General features: G+C 46.6%; 1 protein-coding gene and 1 pseudogene across 2 annotated transcripts in view; one reads left to right on the top strand and one right to left on the bottom strand.

Moving 5' to 3' along the window:
- Window positions 1–330: 330 nt before the first annotated feature.
- Window positions 331–13,064, top strand: part of ZNF318 (zinc finger protein 318) — a 33,703-nt gene continuing 20,969 nt past the window's right edge. The window contains exons 1-3 of one of the 2 annotated variants that reach the window (XM_054491154.2): window positions 331–1,098; window positions 4,611–4,759; window positions 12,278–12,917. In XM_054491154.2, the coding sequence (XP_054347129.1) occupies window positions 700–1,098; window positions 4,611–4,759; window positions 12,278–12,917 (1,188 nt within the window). In that variant the 5' untranslated portion in view covers window positions 331–699. Of the gene's footprint in view, window positions 1,099–1,279; window positions 1,357–4,610; window positions 4,760–12,277; window positions 12,918–13,064 lie in introns of those variants that run through there. The other variant, XM_063666212.1, reaches the window with a different exon arrangement.
- On the bottom strand, window positions 5,752–6,594 carry LOC134739651 (small ribosomal subunit protein uS5-like; annotated as a pseudogene).

Raw genomic sequence — 13,064 nt, 5'->3', positions numbered from 1 at the left:
TCGGTGGGCGCTCCTGCCGGACGGGGTCCATAACCTCCGACACGGCTAACGTTTACAGGCCCGTTTATATTATCACGAATGGTTTTCAACCATTTCGTGTCCATCCCTAAATTAAGAGGCTTGAGGGGCAGCAGGAAAGAGCGAAGATACCTCCGCACGGTCTCCAAACCCCTAAGTCCCAGGGCCTGGAGCATCCCCGGAAAACCAGATTCCTCTCCAGAGAAGCCCTCCCTTCCGCCCCGCCCACCCCACGCGGAGGCCACAGGGGTCACGTGGCCGCTGGGGGAGGGGGAAGTAGGCGGCTCTGCGGCCGCCATCTTGAGGATTCGGAGGCGGGGCGTGCAGAGCTCAGGGCGCGCGCTTCGCTTGCCCTCCCCTCGCCCAGCCTCGTACCGGCGTCTGTGCTCCTCCCCACTTTTCTTGGTTCCTGCGGCCGCTCCCTGAGTGGAGGAGCGGGGAGCCCCGGAGGCGGGGGGGTGTGTCGGACGCGTGCTCGCGCCCTCCAACCGCCAGCCGCGGGGGCGCGCTCGGCCGGGCCCCCGGGGCGACGCGGGGACGAGGGGACGGGGCTGCTCCCGCGGCTGAGGCGGCGCGCGGCGGCCGAAGTGGCGGTGGCTGCAGCTGCGGCGGCGCGCTCCGGGCCTGCGTCTAGGGCGCCCCCGGGTCGGAGCTGTCGCCGTGGCCGCCGCTGCGAGAACCATGTACCGCAGCAGCGCTCGCTCCTCCGTCTCTTCCCACCGGCCTAAAGACGACGGCGGGGGCGGCCCGCGCAGCGGCCGCAGCTCTGGCTCCTCCTCAGGCCCGGCTCGCCGCAGCTCACCGCCGCCTCCGCCCTCCGGCTCCTCGTCGCGGACCCCGGCTCGCCGACCCCGCTCGCCCTCAGGGCACCGCGGCCGCCGGGCCTCGCCGTCCCCGCCACGGGGTCGTCGCGTCTCCCCGTCCCCGCCTCGGGCCCGTCGCGGCTCCCCGTCGCCACCGCGGGGCCGACGACTCTTCCCGCCGGGCCCGGCCGGCTTCAGAGGCAGCAGCCGAGGGGCGTCCCGCGCCGACTATGCCCGGGACGGCCGCGGAGACCATCCAGGCGACAGCGGCAGCCGGGTAATCCCACCCCTCGTCCAGGACTCCCTCCATCCCCCAGCCCCCTCGCCCGGAATTCCCGTTTCCAGAAACGCCCGGGGCCTCCAGACCAGGGTCCTAAGCGCGAAGCCTCCGGCCAGACTCCCTCGGGGATGCCGAGCCTGGAGTCTTCTGTCAGACCCGGGAGCGTTGACACAATAACGGACTCGGGAGCGCACGGGCGTCTGGTCGGGAGTGCGCGCTCCGTTCCTTAGGAATAGGCTGTTTCTCTCATGCCGGGTGAGGTGTGGAAAGTTTGCCAAGGCGGGGGCATTTCGTCCAAACCGTGTGGCTTGGTACTTTTTGTAGAGTTGACGTGTCCTCGGGGTTCCGTACTTTTCATCCCCTTACACCTGAGCTGCCTTCCTGGATCTTAGGAAAAAAAGCCGAAATGTCCGCTTTTGTGGCGAGTTAGGGACTCTTGAACCCTACCAGGCTTTACGTCTAGAGTATACATTGTTAGCTTAAATGAATTGGAGCTGCTGCTTCGGAATGAAGTGTGCAGGACCACAGTCATTGCCATAGCCACTACCTCTTGTCGAGTTCTAAGTCAGGAATTATGCCTAGCCTTTCATTTTACACATTCTTTTAACCCTCACAACTCTTTGAAATGAGGCAGTTAATACTATTCCTTGTTGTACAGCCGAGGAACCAACCCAGAGAGGTTCGAGTAACTCGACTAAGGTGACACGGCTAAGTGGTGGAGCTGTGGTGCAACTCAGATCCGCCTGGTTCCCCAAACCCATGATTTGAACCTCTGTGTTTCACTGCTAGAGGAACGGAGCATGAGATTAAGTTTAGTTTTAGAAATAATGTTGACTTTTAACCATAACCACCACCCCAAGAGATTCTGTTTTTTGGGAATTTGTTTTATTTTTAGTTCGTCAATCTTTTTATTATTATTATTATTTGAGAAAGAGTCTCACCCTGTTGCCCAGGCTGGAGTGCAATGGCATGATCTCAGCTCACTGTAACCTCCGCCTCCGGGGTTCAATCAATTCTCCCGCCTCAGCCTCCCAAGTAGCTGGGATTACAGGCGGCCGCCATCATGCCTGGCCTCTTTTTTAAAACTTAGTAACAAAATTCTGCTTTTTTGAGTGGCTCTCTAACATGTATGTAAGTACTGTGAGTACTTTGGTCATGGGTAAATTGATTTGTCACTATGTTAAGATTTTCAGTTGAGCAGTGCCAGTGTGGGTGGCAGTCACTACAGAGGAAGCAAGAACAGAATGCTTGTTTACACAACCTCCTTTTCTTCTCCAGTGCACCATGTATTTGCTCCAGTCTTTTCTGTCTGAGTAAATAGCATTATCCATTGCTTACATCAGAAAGTCATTATCTCCCTTCTTCCCACATCTAATTTGTCAGATTACCTCATCTGTCTAACCCGTTAGCTTTACCTCTAGAATACATCCCCAAAACTGCCCTCCTCCTGCCATCACTCTGGTCTAAGCCCTTTTACCTCTTTCATGGATTGTTGCATTTGGCTCCTTTACACTCTGCTCTTGCTACCCTCCAGTTTATTCTGGAGGTTACACAGAAATCAAATTGATTTTTAAGCTCTCACTTTATACATTTGACGTATTTATTGAGCATCTACTTTGCATTAGGCACTGTTCTGGACTACCCTGGGGATACAACAAAGTACAAACCAGACAAAAACTCCTATCCTTATAGAGTTAATATTCTAGCAGGGAGAGTTGGATAATAAGATGAAGTTAGAAATGCCATGGTATGTTAAATGTAATTAAGTACTAAGAAGGACTAAGAAGTACTAAAATAGGGCCGGGCGCGGTGGCTCACGCCTGTAATCCCAGCACTTTGGGAGGCCGAGGCGGGCGGATCACAAGGTCGGGAGATTGAGACCATATTGGCTAACACGGTGAAACCCCATCTCTCTAAAAATACAAAAATTAGCCGGGCTTGGTGGCGGGCACCTGTAGTCCCAGCTACTTGGGAGGCTGAGGCAGGAGAAGGGCGTGAACCTGGGAGGCGGAGCTTGCAGTGAGCCGAGATCGTGCCACTGCACTCCAGACTGAGGGCGACAGAGCAAGTCTCAAAAAAAAAAAAAAAAAGGACTAAGAGCAGAGAAGGGAGTTACAATTTGTGTGCCTGTGTGCGTGTGTGTGTATGTAATACAGTCTTGCTCTGTCACCCGGGCTGGAGTGTAGTGGCGTGATCATAGCTCACTGCAGTCTCAAACTCCCACACTCAAGCGATCCTCTCACCTCAGCCTCCTGAGTAGCTGGGACTGTAGGTGCGTACCAACATCCCAGCTGATTTTATTTAAAACATTTTTTTTGGTGTGGGGAGAGATTTCACTATGTTGCCCAGGCTGGTCTCAAACTCCTGGCCTCAAGTGATTCTCCTGCCTCAGCCTCCCAAAATGCTGGGCTTACAGGCATGAGCTACCATGCCTGGCCCGAGGAGTTAAAATTTTTGATAGAGTAGTCAGGGAAGGCCTCCTGGGAAGGTGATTTTTGAATAAAGATCTGAAGGAGGTGAGGGTGTGCCGTGCAAGCATCTGGAGGAAAAATGTAGTCAGATGATGTCACTATCCTGTGTAAAACCCTCCTATAACTGTTAATTGCACTAAGAATAAAATCCAAATTTCCCAACCGTGCTTTCTGCCTGTCTTTTCCTCTTCTGTCACTTTGCTGCAGCCACACTGGCCGCTTTTCTGTTACTTAAAGTATACCAAGCTCAATACTGAGGTGGTTCTTTCCTTTGCCTGAAACATCTTTCTACCTGTTCTTTGCAAGGCTGACATCTCATCGTTCAGGCTTCAGGTTATCATCTGAGAAAAACCTTTTCTAACCATCCTATCTGAAGTAACTCCTTTTATGATACCATGTTTTAATGACTTTAAAGCACTTACCAGAAGTACTTTTTTTTTTCTTTAAACTTGTTTTTGGCTTACCTCCTTCACTGGAAATATGTAGGTTCTGAGAGCAGGGACTTTATTCACTTCTCTTTTCCCATGCCCAGTAAGAATGAGAGGTCACTGTTTAGGAGAGTTAGAGGTATGGGCTTATATCTCTAAGAAGATGATAATTTTTAAAAAGTGCTTTATTTTTGGTATAGTGTCTTACCATAACCATTTCTCACCTTGTTGAACCCCTACTTTGCGGGGTCGTTTTTTGTTTTTGAGAGAAGGTCCTGCTTATTGCCCAGGCTGAAGTGCTGTGGTGCATTCATGGCTCACTGCAGCCCTGACCTCTCAAGCTTAAGCTATCCTCCCACCTCAGCCACCTGAATAGTTGGGACCACACCTGGCTAATTTTAAGCTTTTTTTTTTTTATAGAGATGGAGTCTGTGTTGCCCAGACTGGTCTCACATTCTTCCCTGGGCCTATGCACCTCAGCCTCCCAAAGCATTGGGTATACAGGCATGAGCCACCATGCCTGGCTAACTTTGTAACTAGGGAGGAGAGTTTTTGGATGTAGGGATGTCTTGACCCTATTGACTAACCATATCATCCTTTACTTTTGTAGAGACGTTCTCCTGGTCTGCATTCTGACTCTTTGGAAAAGAGCTTAAGGATCACTGTTGGCAATGACCACTTCTGTGTTAGCACACCAGAACGGCGACGGCTTAGTGATCGCCTGGGGTCACCAGTGGATAATCTGGAAGACATGGACAGGTAGGCATCACCTAAGGCAGGGCATACTATACTAGTACTTGAAGGCAGAAATGTTGCTGTTTTCTGAATGATATATTTGAAAGGATGGTGCCAGCTCTAAAGTTATTTCCTATGCCACGTGTCCAGTACAAAATAAAACGTTGGGATAGAATTTTTAAGTGGGAAGAGTATAATGATGTGTAGACTCTTTTGCTGAATAAATTGTATAGAAAAAAAGACTTTAAAAAGGTCATCCGAGTCTGACTAGAAAGAAGAGGCTGAGGGGACATAATCAGAGTCCCCCAAATGAAGAACAGTTGAGATGGTATAGATTATAAAACAGTGAAACTATGAGCAGTCCCTTCTCCAAAGAAAAGTTCTGGACAAAATGGGAAGTCTTTTTAAAATGGTGTTATTTTTTAGCTTATCCAGGCTGAAACATAGATTCAGAAAGGGTTAGGTAAGTTCATGTCTAATATATGTGTGTATGTGAAGTAGATAAAGTATTAATAGAAAGCTAGAGACCTTCAAAAATGTTTAAGTTCAGTTATTATTTTACAACTATTGAGTGCTGAGGAAGGGTAGATAAACTCCAGAGAGTTGGATATAGACCTCAGGTACTAGGAACTTAACCATATATAGATTGTAAATAATCACATTAGGTGTTTTTCACCTCACAAAAGTCAAAGTATGGATGGGAGTTCAGGAAAGCACTCTTTCTCAGAGCTGAGACCATGACTGTTAGGGTCTCTGCCCAGCACATTGGGAGTTTTGACAAATGATTAGCAGTAGCAATAAATCAATGTAATGTAATTTCAAACTGAGACTGTCGCTTGCTGTGTTGCACAGAGCATAGCTAGGCGGGTGGGGGAGAGCTGGGCAGGGAGTCTGAGGACCAGTTTTGCCGTTGGTAATACCTCAAGGTTCCATTGGATGTGGATGCAGTGAAGCAAGGCAGAACAGTCTTTTTTTTTTTCATGCTTAATTCACTTTACATTTCTTGTATAAAAACCCTATGTTGTAGCCACAGCTGGAGCCTGCGTCTTCTGCACAGAGGCTCTGGTGTGTGTCTTGATGAGGTGGTCAGTGAATTCCTGATAGGGAGACTTGGTGAATCCCGTCTCCTTCCAGAGGTCGGGGGGTCAGGTAGCTGTAGGTCTTAGAGATGGCATCAAAGGTGGCCTTGGCGAAGTTGCCCAGGGTGGCAGTGCAGCCCCTGGCTGAGGTGTAGCAGTCATCAATACCAGCCATCATGAGCAGCTTCTTGGGCACAGGGGCTGAGACGACGCCAGCGCCCTTGGGCGCAGGGATGAGGCGCACCAGCGCAGAGCCGCAGCAGCCTTTCCACCTTGCAAGGAACTGTGTGGGGCTTGTGGATCTTGTTCCCCCAGTAGCCTCTGCGCACAGGGAGAATAGAGAGCTTGGCCGGGATGGTGGCCCCTCCTTAGAGCACTTAACACCCAGACCGACATGGCCATTGTAGTCCCCGATGGCAACAAACGCCTTGAACCTTTTGCATTGGCCAGTGTGGGTCTGCTTCTGCACTGGCATAATCTTCAACACCTCATCCTTGAGAGAGGCCCCCAGGAAAAAGTCAGTGATCTCAAATTCCTTGATGGGCAGGGAGAAGAGATAGTTCTCCAGGGACTTGATCTTTATGTCCTTAACCAAGCAGCCCAGCTTGGTGACAGGCATCCACTCCTTATCCTTGGCCTTGCCTCCATGAGCTCCGCAGCCTCAGCCCTGTCCACGGCTGCAACCCCAGCCCCTCCACGGAAGCCACCGTGGTTTCCCATCCCAGGGCCCCCCGGGGCCTCTGCCCGCACCCCACCCTCTCCACCGACATCATCTGCCATTTGGTGTTTTCTCAGAGAAGAAACAAGGCAGAATAGTCTTATGTCATATAACATTGAAGCTTCTAAAGGGCTTCAAGATACATGACTGTATCACTTAATTGAGGCAATAGCCTTTGCCCTTCTGGCTGCTTCTGTTTGGGGAAATTATTGAGTAGGTAGTCTGGGTAGGTGGTACATAGTATGATTGTCTTCATTCTTTGCTGAGGTTTTGAGTTAGCTTCAGCAGTTTCTCTTCTTAGGCCTAGGATGTCACTTCCCCTTTGCATAAACTTTGTTATGCACATGTGCTTCAGATAGAACTAATTGTATTTTTAAATTACAAAAATTAAAATTTTTCCTCTTAGGGAGTTTGGAGCAGCAGTCTTCTTTCTAGAATCATGTGTTTCAGAAGCACAGGTCTACTTCAGAGAAAGTGAGATTAAGGTTCTAAACAGAGATACAAGGCCATTTAAAAAATAATGTTGCCCCCTACACATTTCTTTTCTTTCCCTTTTGTTCAGTATGGTTTGTGTGGATAATTACTGTCCACTAAAACCAGGCCACAGGACCATTGGCATACTCAGGTTGTCCCCTGACAGTGAGTCTAGTCTTCAACCAATGATACAGGCCATTTATATCCTTTGTATGTAGATGTTTGGGCCTGGTGCAGTGGCTCATACCTGTAATCCCAGCACTTTGGGAGGCTGAAGTGGGCCAATCACTTGAGGTCAGGAGTTCGAGACCATCCTGGCCAACATGGTGAGACCCTGTCTCTACCAAAAATGCAAAAATTACCCAGTGGTGGCGCATGCCTGTACTCCTAGCTACTCCAGAGGCTGAGGCAGGAGAAGCTTGAACCTGGGAGGCAGAGTTTTCAGTGAGCCCAGATTGTGCCACTGCACAGAACAAGACTCTGTCTCAAAAAAAAAAAAAAAAAAAAAAAAAAAAGAAGTGTATGTAGATGTTTTTTTTTTTAATTCATTTGTTTATTTATTTTTATTTATTTATTTTTTGAGACAGAGTCTTGCACTGTTGCCTGGCTGGAGGGCAATGCTACAATCTCGGCTCACTGCAACCTCCGCCTCCCAGGTTCTAGCAATTCTCCTGCCTCAGCCTCCTGAGTAGCTGGGATTATAGGTGCGGACTACCATGCCCGGCTAATTTTTTGTATTTTCAGTAGAGATGCGATTTCTTTGGCCAGGCTGGTCTCGAACTCCTGACCTCGTGATCCGTCCACCTCAGCCTCCCAAAGTGCTGGGATTACAGGCGTGAGCCACCACGCCTGGCCCCTTTTCAATTTGTTTTTAAGAGACAGGGTCTCACTCTGTCACCCAGGCTGGAGTGCAGTGGCTCGATCATAGCTTAGTGTAGCCTCTGACTCCTGGGTTCAAGTGATTCTCCTGCCTCAGCCTCCCAAGTAGCTAGGAATACAGGCATACACCACCCGATGCCCAGCTAATTTTTCAAATTTTTGTAGAGATGGGGTTCTCACTGTGTTGCCTAGGCTGGTTTCAAACTCCTGAGCTCAAGTGATCCTCCTGCCTCAGCCTCCCAAAGTGATGGGATTGCAGGCATGAGCCACCATGCCTGGCCAGATGTTTATTTATTTATTTTCTGAGACTCTAGTAGTCTTTCTCTTCCTTTATTGAATCTGTTAAGTTTTATATCAGGTTTGGATGATAGCCAAGTTGGGTTTTAGTGTCTTCACCTTAGCAGCCCTGTATGTAGGACTGTAATTCTACTCAAAAGGGAACATGAACGGTAATGTGAAAAATTCTAAAACACTTGGCTTCTAAAGACTTGCGGATGTGAAGTTGATTTCTCCTGTTCATCAAAGTAATTTGCACATTTAATGTTCCATTCATGGAGCTATTTATTTTAAAAAAAATTAATATCTTTTTAAAAGACATTGTCTCGCTCTGTTGCCCAGCCTGGAGTGCAGTGGCGTGATCATAGTTCACTGTAACCTCAAACTCCTGGGCTCAAGTGGTCCTCCCAGCTCAGTCTTCAGAGTAGCTAGGACTATGGGCTGCACTGCCACACCTGGTGAATTAAAAAATAAATTTTTAGAAACTGGGTTTCTATCTATCTATCTATGTTGTCCAGGCTAGTCTCCTGACCTCAAGCAATCCTTCTGCCCTGGCCTCTCAAAGTGCTAAGATTACAGGTGTGAGCCATTGTGCCCAGCTTATCGCCTAATTCCTTCTCCTTATTCTGACAGATTGAAGAAGTGGGATTTTTTTCCCTCTGATTTTCTTTAGGGACTAGAAGCAAACAGCTTTCTCGGGGCATTTTTGGGACTCATCAACAGAAAAGAATGGAGAGTTTAGGCTCTGAAGGACCTTTTAAAATATATATACATTTTTAACAGCTTTATTGAGATGTGATTTGTATGCTATATAATTCACCCGTTTAAAGTGTACAGTTCAGTGATTTTTGGCATATTCAGAGTTGTGCATCCCTCACTACAATCAATTTTAGAACATTTTTATTACACCAGAAAGAAGCTCTGTTCCTTTAGCCATTACTCCCTCCACCCTACCCCGAGCCATGGGCAATCGCTAGTCTACTTTCTGTCTGTATAGATTTGTCTGTTGTGGACATTTCATATAAATAGAATCATATAATATGTGGTCTTTTGTGACTGGCTTCTTTCACTTAGCATATATTTTTTTAAGGTTCATCTGTGTTTGTAGCATTCCTTTTTATTGCTGATAATATCTTATTGTATGGATATACCATGTTTTGTTTATCCATTCATCAGTGATGAATGAATGGATAACATTTTGATTCTTTTCACTTTTTGGCAATTATGATTAATGCTGCTCTGAACATTGGTATAAAAGTTTTTATATGGACATACATACATTTTTTTAAAACTTGTTTAACAGAGATTTGTAAACACAAAAATGTAGAATAGTACAGTGAAACCCCATGTCCTCATTACCCAACTCCAACAATCAGTTTTTTTAAAATAGATAGACTTTATTTTAGAAAACAGTTGAACTTAACCAAGGCTTTCTGGGAGTATCCATCGCTGGACTCTTTCAGGGTATAGGAGATTGTACCCTTTTTAGGGCTCTTACTACAGCCAGTTCTGTTCTCATATCCTTTTGGAGTCCTGGGGAAGGAGGATATGAGCTTCTAATAAGCAACCTGATTTCTGCCTATATATATGTGATAGCTTTTCTAAGAAAACTGTTTTTGTGCCTTTTTTCTGTCTCATTCTACTGGAGATTCCAAGTTTGGACTGCAGCTTTTTAAGAGCCATCTCATTTGTAGCTTCTGGATAGTTAGTACTGGATTAGATCTTGGGCTAGTATGCCGTTTCATAGTGACATGTAATAGTTCTAGTGGGGAGCTGAATGTGGGAGTGTGAATGAACTTGCCACTCCTCATGGAGCCTATGTTTTTTCTCCCTATACTAATATGATCAGAGACTTCTTGTATGGTAGATGGTGTTTTGGCAATGGAGTGACTCAACTCATGAACATTCCTCTCTGGAAGTAGGTGTGTTTATGGCTGACAGACCTATAGAGAAAAATTTTTACCTCAGTTTGATTTCAGAAATCATCCTTGGTTTATTCCCATTTATTCCTATTTCATACTACATTGAAACCTCAAAATTTCCCAAATTCTTAGGAAGAAGGTGGGTAACAGAAACCTGGATTCCCACAGGTGGCATTCTTGTTAAAGAAGGTAACTAAAGTTTGTCCTTGATAACCTTTCATAAATTTATTCCTAGGTCTACAACTTTGAACAAAGGCAGGCTGGTGAATAAGAAAAGGCAATGTTTTGAGGTTCTGCTGGCATAGTCTCAGAGATAGGAAAGCAACTACTAAAAAAGCTAGGAAAAGTCATTTCTAGAAACTCACAAAAAACAAAAGTAGCTACTAGAAACTGCAGAAGACACTAATAGTTACCATCTTCTAGATGATAATTCACTCTGGAATGTGAGTGACATGTAGGAACTTTTATTTTTTATTCAGATTACTTAGAAGTTTTCATACATAAAGTGCTACAGGATGTTTATTTCTATCTATGATTTAAATCAGAAACTTTAGTTTTGTGTCATAGCCATAGCCCCTGAGAAGGTTAGCATTATTGGGTGTGGTATAGAGTTCTCAGCTAAAAGAATAGCTGTCCCATCCTGGATTTTTACCTCATGCCACAAAGGTCTGAGACCTTTGTATTTAATGAAATAAAAATATATGGTGAACCAAACCATCACTTTCTCTTTCCTAAGCCCAAGATTAGCAGAGTGCTTGTAGATATCCAGAGAAGGCAAAGAGGGTGACAAAACAGGCTGTGAGAGAGCTTTATGGGTTTTAATATGTGAACCATCAAGGCAAAGCATTGGAGAACCTTCTAAATCTTATGAGAAAATCATGCTAATTAGATAAATCAGTAGTTTTTTAAAAAGTTACCATGTAGTGAAACTTTTTTTTTCCAATTGAAGTATTAGAACCTTAATATACAGACTTAAAGTTGGAATTAGTATGATTTAACTGGGGTAGAGGTCGAGAGCCCTGCTGGTTCTGCTTTTCTAGTACCTCCTTTCTTTTGGTAGCTCCTGAGCACTCTTTACAACCTCTGGAACACAGCTTTAAAACCATTGATCTGAGCCACGCGTGGAGGCTCACGCCTGTAATCCCAGCACTTTGGGAGGCTGAGGCGGGCAGATCACCTGAGGTCAGGAGTTCGAGACCAGCCTGGCCAACATGTGAAACCCCATCTCTACTAAAAAAAAATGCAAAAAGTCAGCCAGCGTGGTAGTGCACGCCTGTAATCCCAGCTACTTAGGAGGCTGAGGCACAAGAATCACTTGAACCAGGGATTGCAGTCAGCCGAGATCATGCCACTGCACTCCAGCCTGGGCGACAGAGCAAGACTCTGTCTTAACAGGCCAGGCGCGGTGGCTCATGCCTGTAATCCCAGCACTTTGGGAGGCCAAGGCGGGCTGATCACTAGGTCAGGAGATCAAGACCATCCTGGCTAACATGGTGAAACCCCGTCTCTACTAAAAATACAAAAAAAAAAAAAAAAAAAAAAAAATTAGCCGGGTGTGGTGGCTGGTGCCTATAGGCCCAGCTACTTGGGAGGCTGAGGCAGGAGAATGGCGTGAACCTGGGAGGTGGAGCTTGTAGTGAGCCGAGATTGCGCCACTGCACTCCAGCCTGGGTGACAGTGAGACTCCGTCTCAAAACAAAAAACAAAAAAATCCCATTGATCTGGACTGGTGTTTCTCAAACTTTAAAGTACAGACAAATCACCTGGAGATCTTGTTAAAATGCAGATTCTAGTTCAGATCTGCTTGGGGTGGAGCTTTGAGAAGCTGTATTTCTAAAAAGTTCCCAGGTAATGCTAATGCTGTTTCGTCCGCACTACACTTTCAGTAGCAAAGAGCTAGAATTTAGCTTGTGTGGAGTTGTGTAACTTCCGTGATATTCTGCATGCCCTAAGTCTAGTCAGAGAAATTACCCAAGAGCTCTGTCTAGATATGCTGGTAATATTACCTCTTGGTTAGAGGCTAAAGCTGCTTGTGCCCCTGGGGAAAGTGAGAGGAAATTTTCTTGGACTTCATGATTATAGTCTTTTGCCCTAAGCATTTTGTAGCCCCCTTGACAAACACCAGTCTCTTAGCCTTGTGTGCTCTTGTTCTTTCCAAGTCCATTTGTTCAATGATGCTTCTCTTTTTTCTCAGGGATGACCTGACTGATGATTCTGTCTTCACTCGAAGCTCCCAGTGCTCTCGGGGTCTTGAGCGATATATTTCCCAGGAGGAAGGGCCTCTCAGTCCCTTCTTGGGACAACTTGATGAAGACTACCGAACAAAAGAAACTTTCCTGCATCGATCTGATTATAGTCCCCATATCAGTTGTCACGATGAGCTGTTGCGGGGAACAGAACGGAATCGAGAAAAACTCAAAGGCTACTCTATACGATCTGAAGAAAGGAGCCGGGAGGCCAAAAGACCCCGTTACGATGACACAGTGAAGATAAACAGCATGGGAGGGGATCACCCAAGTTTTGCATCAGGAACTCGCAACTATCGACAGCGTAGAAGAAGCCCAAGTCCTAGGTTTCTTGACCCTGAGTTTCGAGAACTGGATCTTGCCAGACGAAAGCGAGAGGAAGAGGAGGAGCGAAGTAGGAGCTTGAGTCAGGAGCTGGTTGGAGTTGATGGTGGTGGTACTGGCTGTTCCATCCCTGGATTGTCAGGTGTCCTAACAGCATCGGAGCCAGGATATTCTTTGCATCGGCCTGAGGAAGTATCTGTGATGCCCAAGAAATCCATTTTGAAGAAGCGGATTGAGGTGGACATAATGGAGCCCTCCATGCAGGTCTCTGCTGCGTTTCTTGTAGGGCCTCTTGCTAGTCTCTCTAATACCTTAAAGCCTGGTTACTTTCCTGTGGGCTGTGTTCCTAATGGTATCTTTGTAATATGTGCTGGACCGACATTGTGAGCTACACCTTCTGGGACTGTGAGC

This window comes from Pongo pygmaeus, chromosome 5 (genome assembly GCF_028885625.2).
Source record: "Pongo pygmaeus isolate AG05252 chromosome 5, NHGRI_mPonPyg2-v2.0_pri, whole genome shotgun sequence".
Classification (NCBI taxonomy): domain Eukaryota; kingdom Metazoa; phylum Chordata; class Mammalia; order Primates; family Hominidae; genus Pongo; species Pongo pygmaeus.
This window is presented reverse-complemented; position numbering and strand designations above follow the sequence as displayed.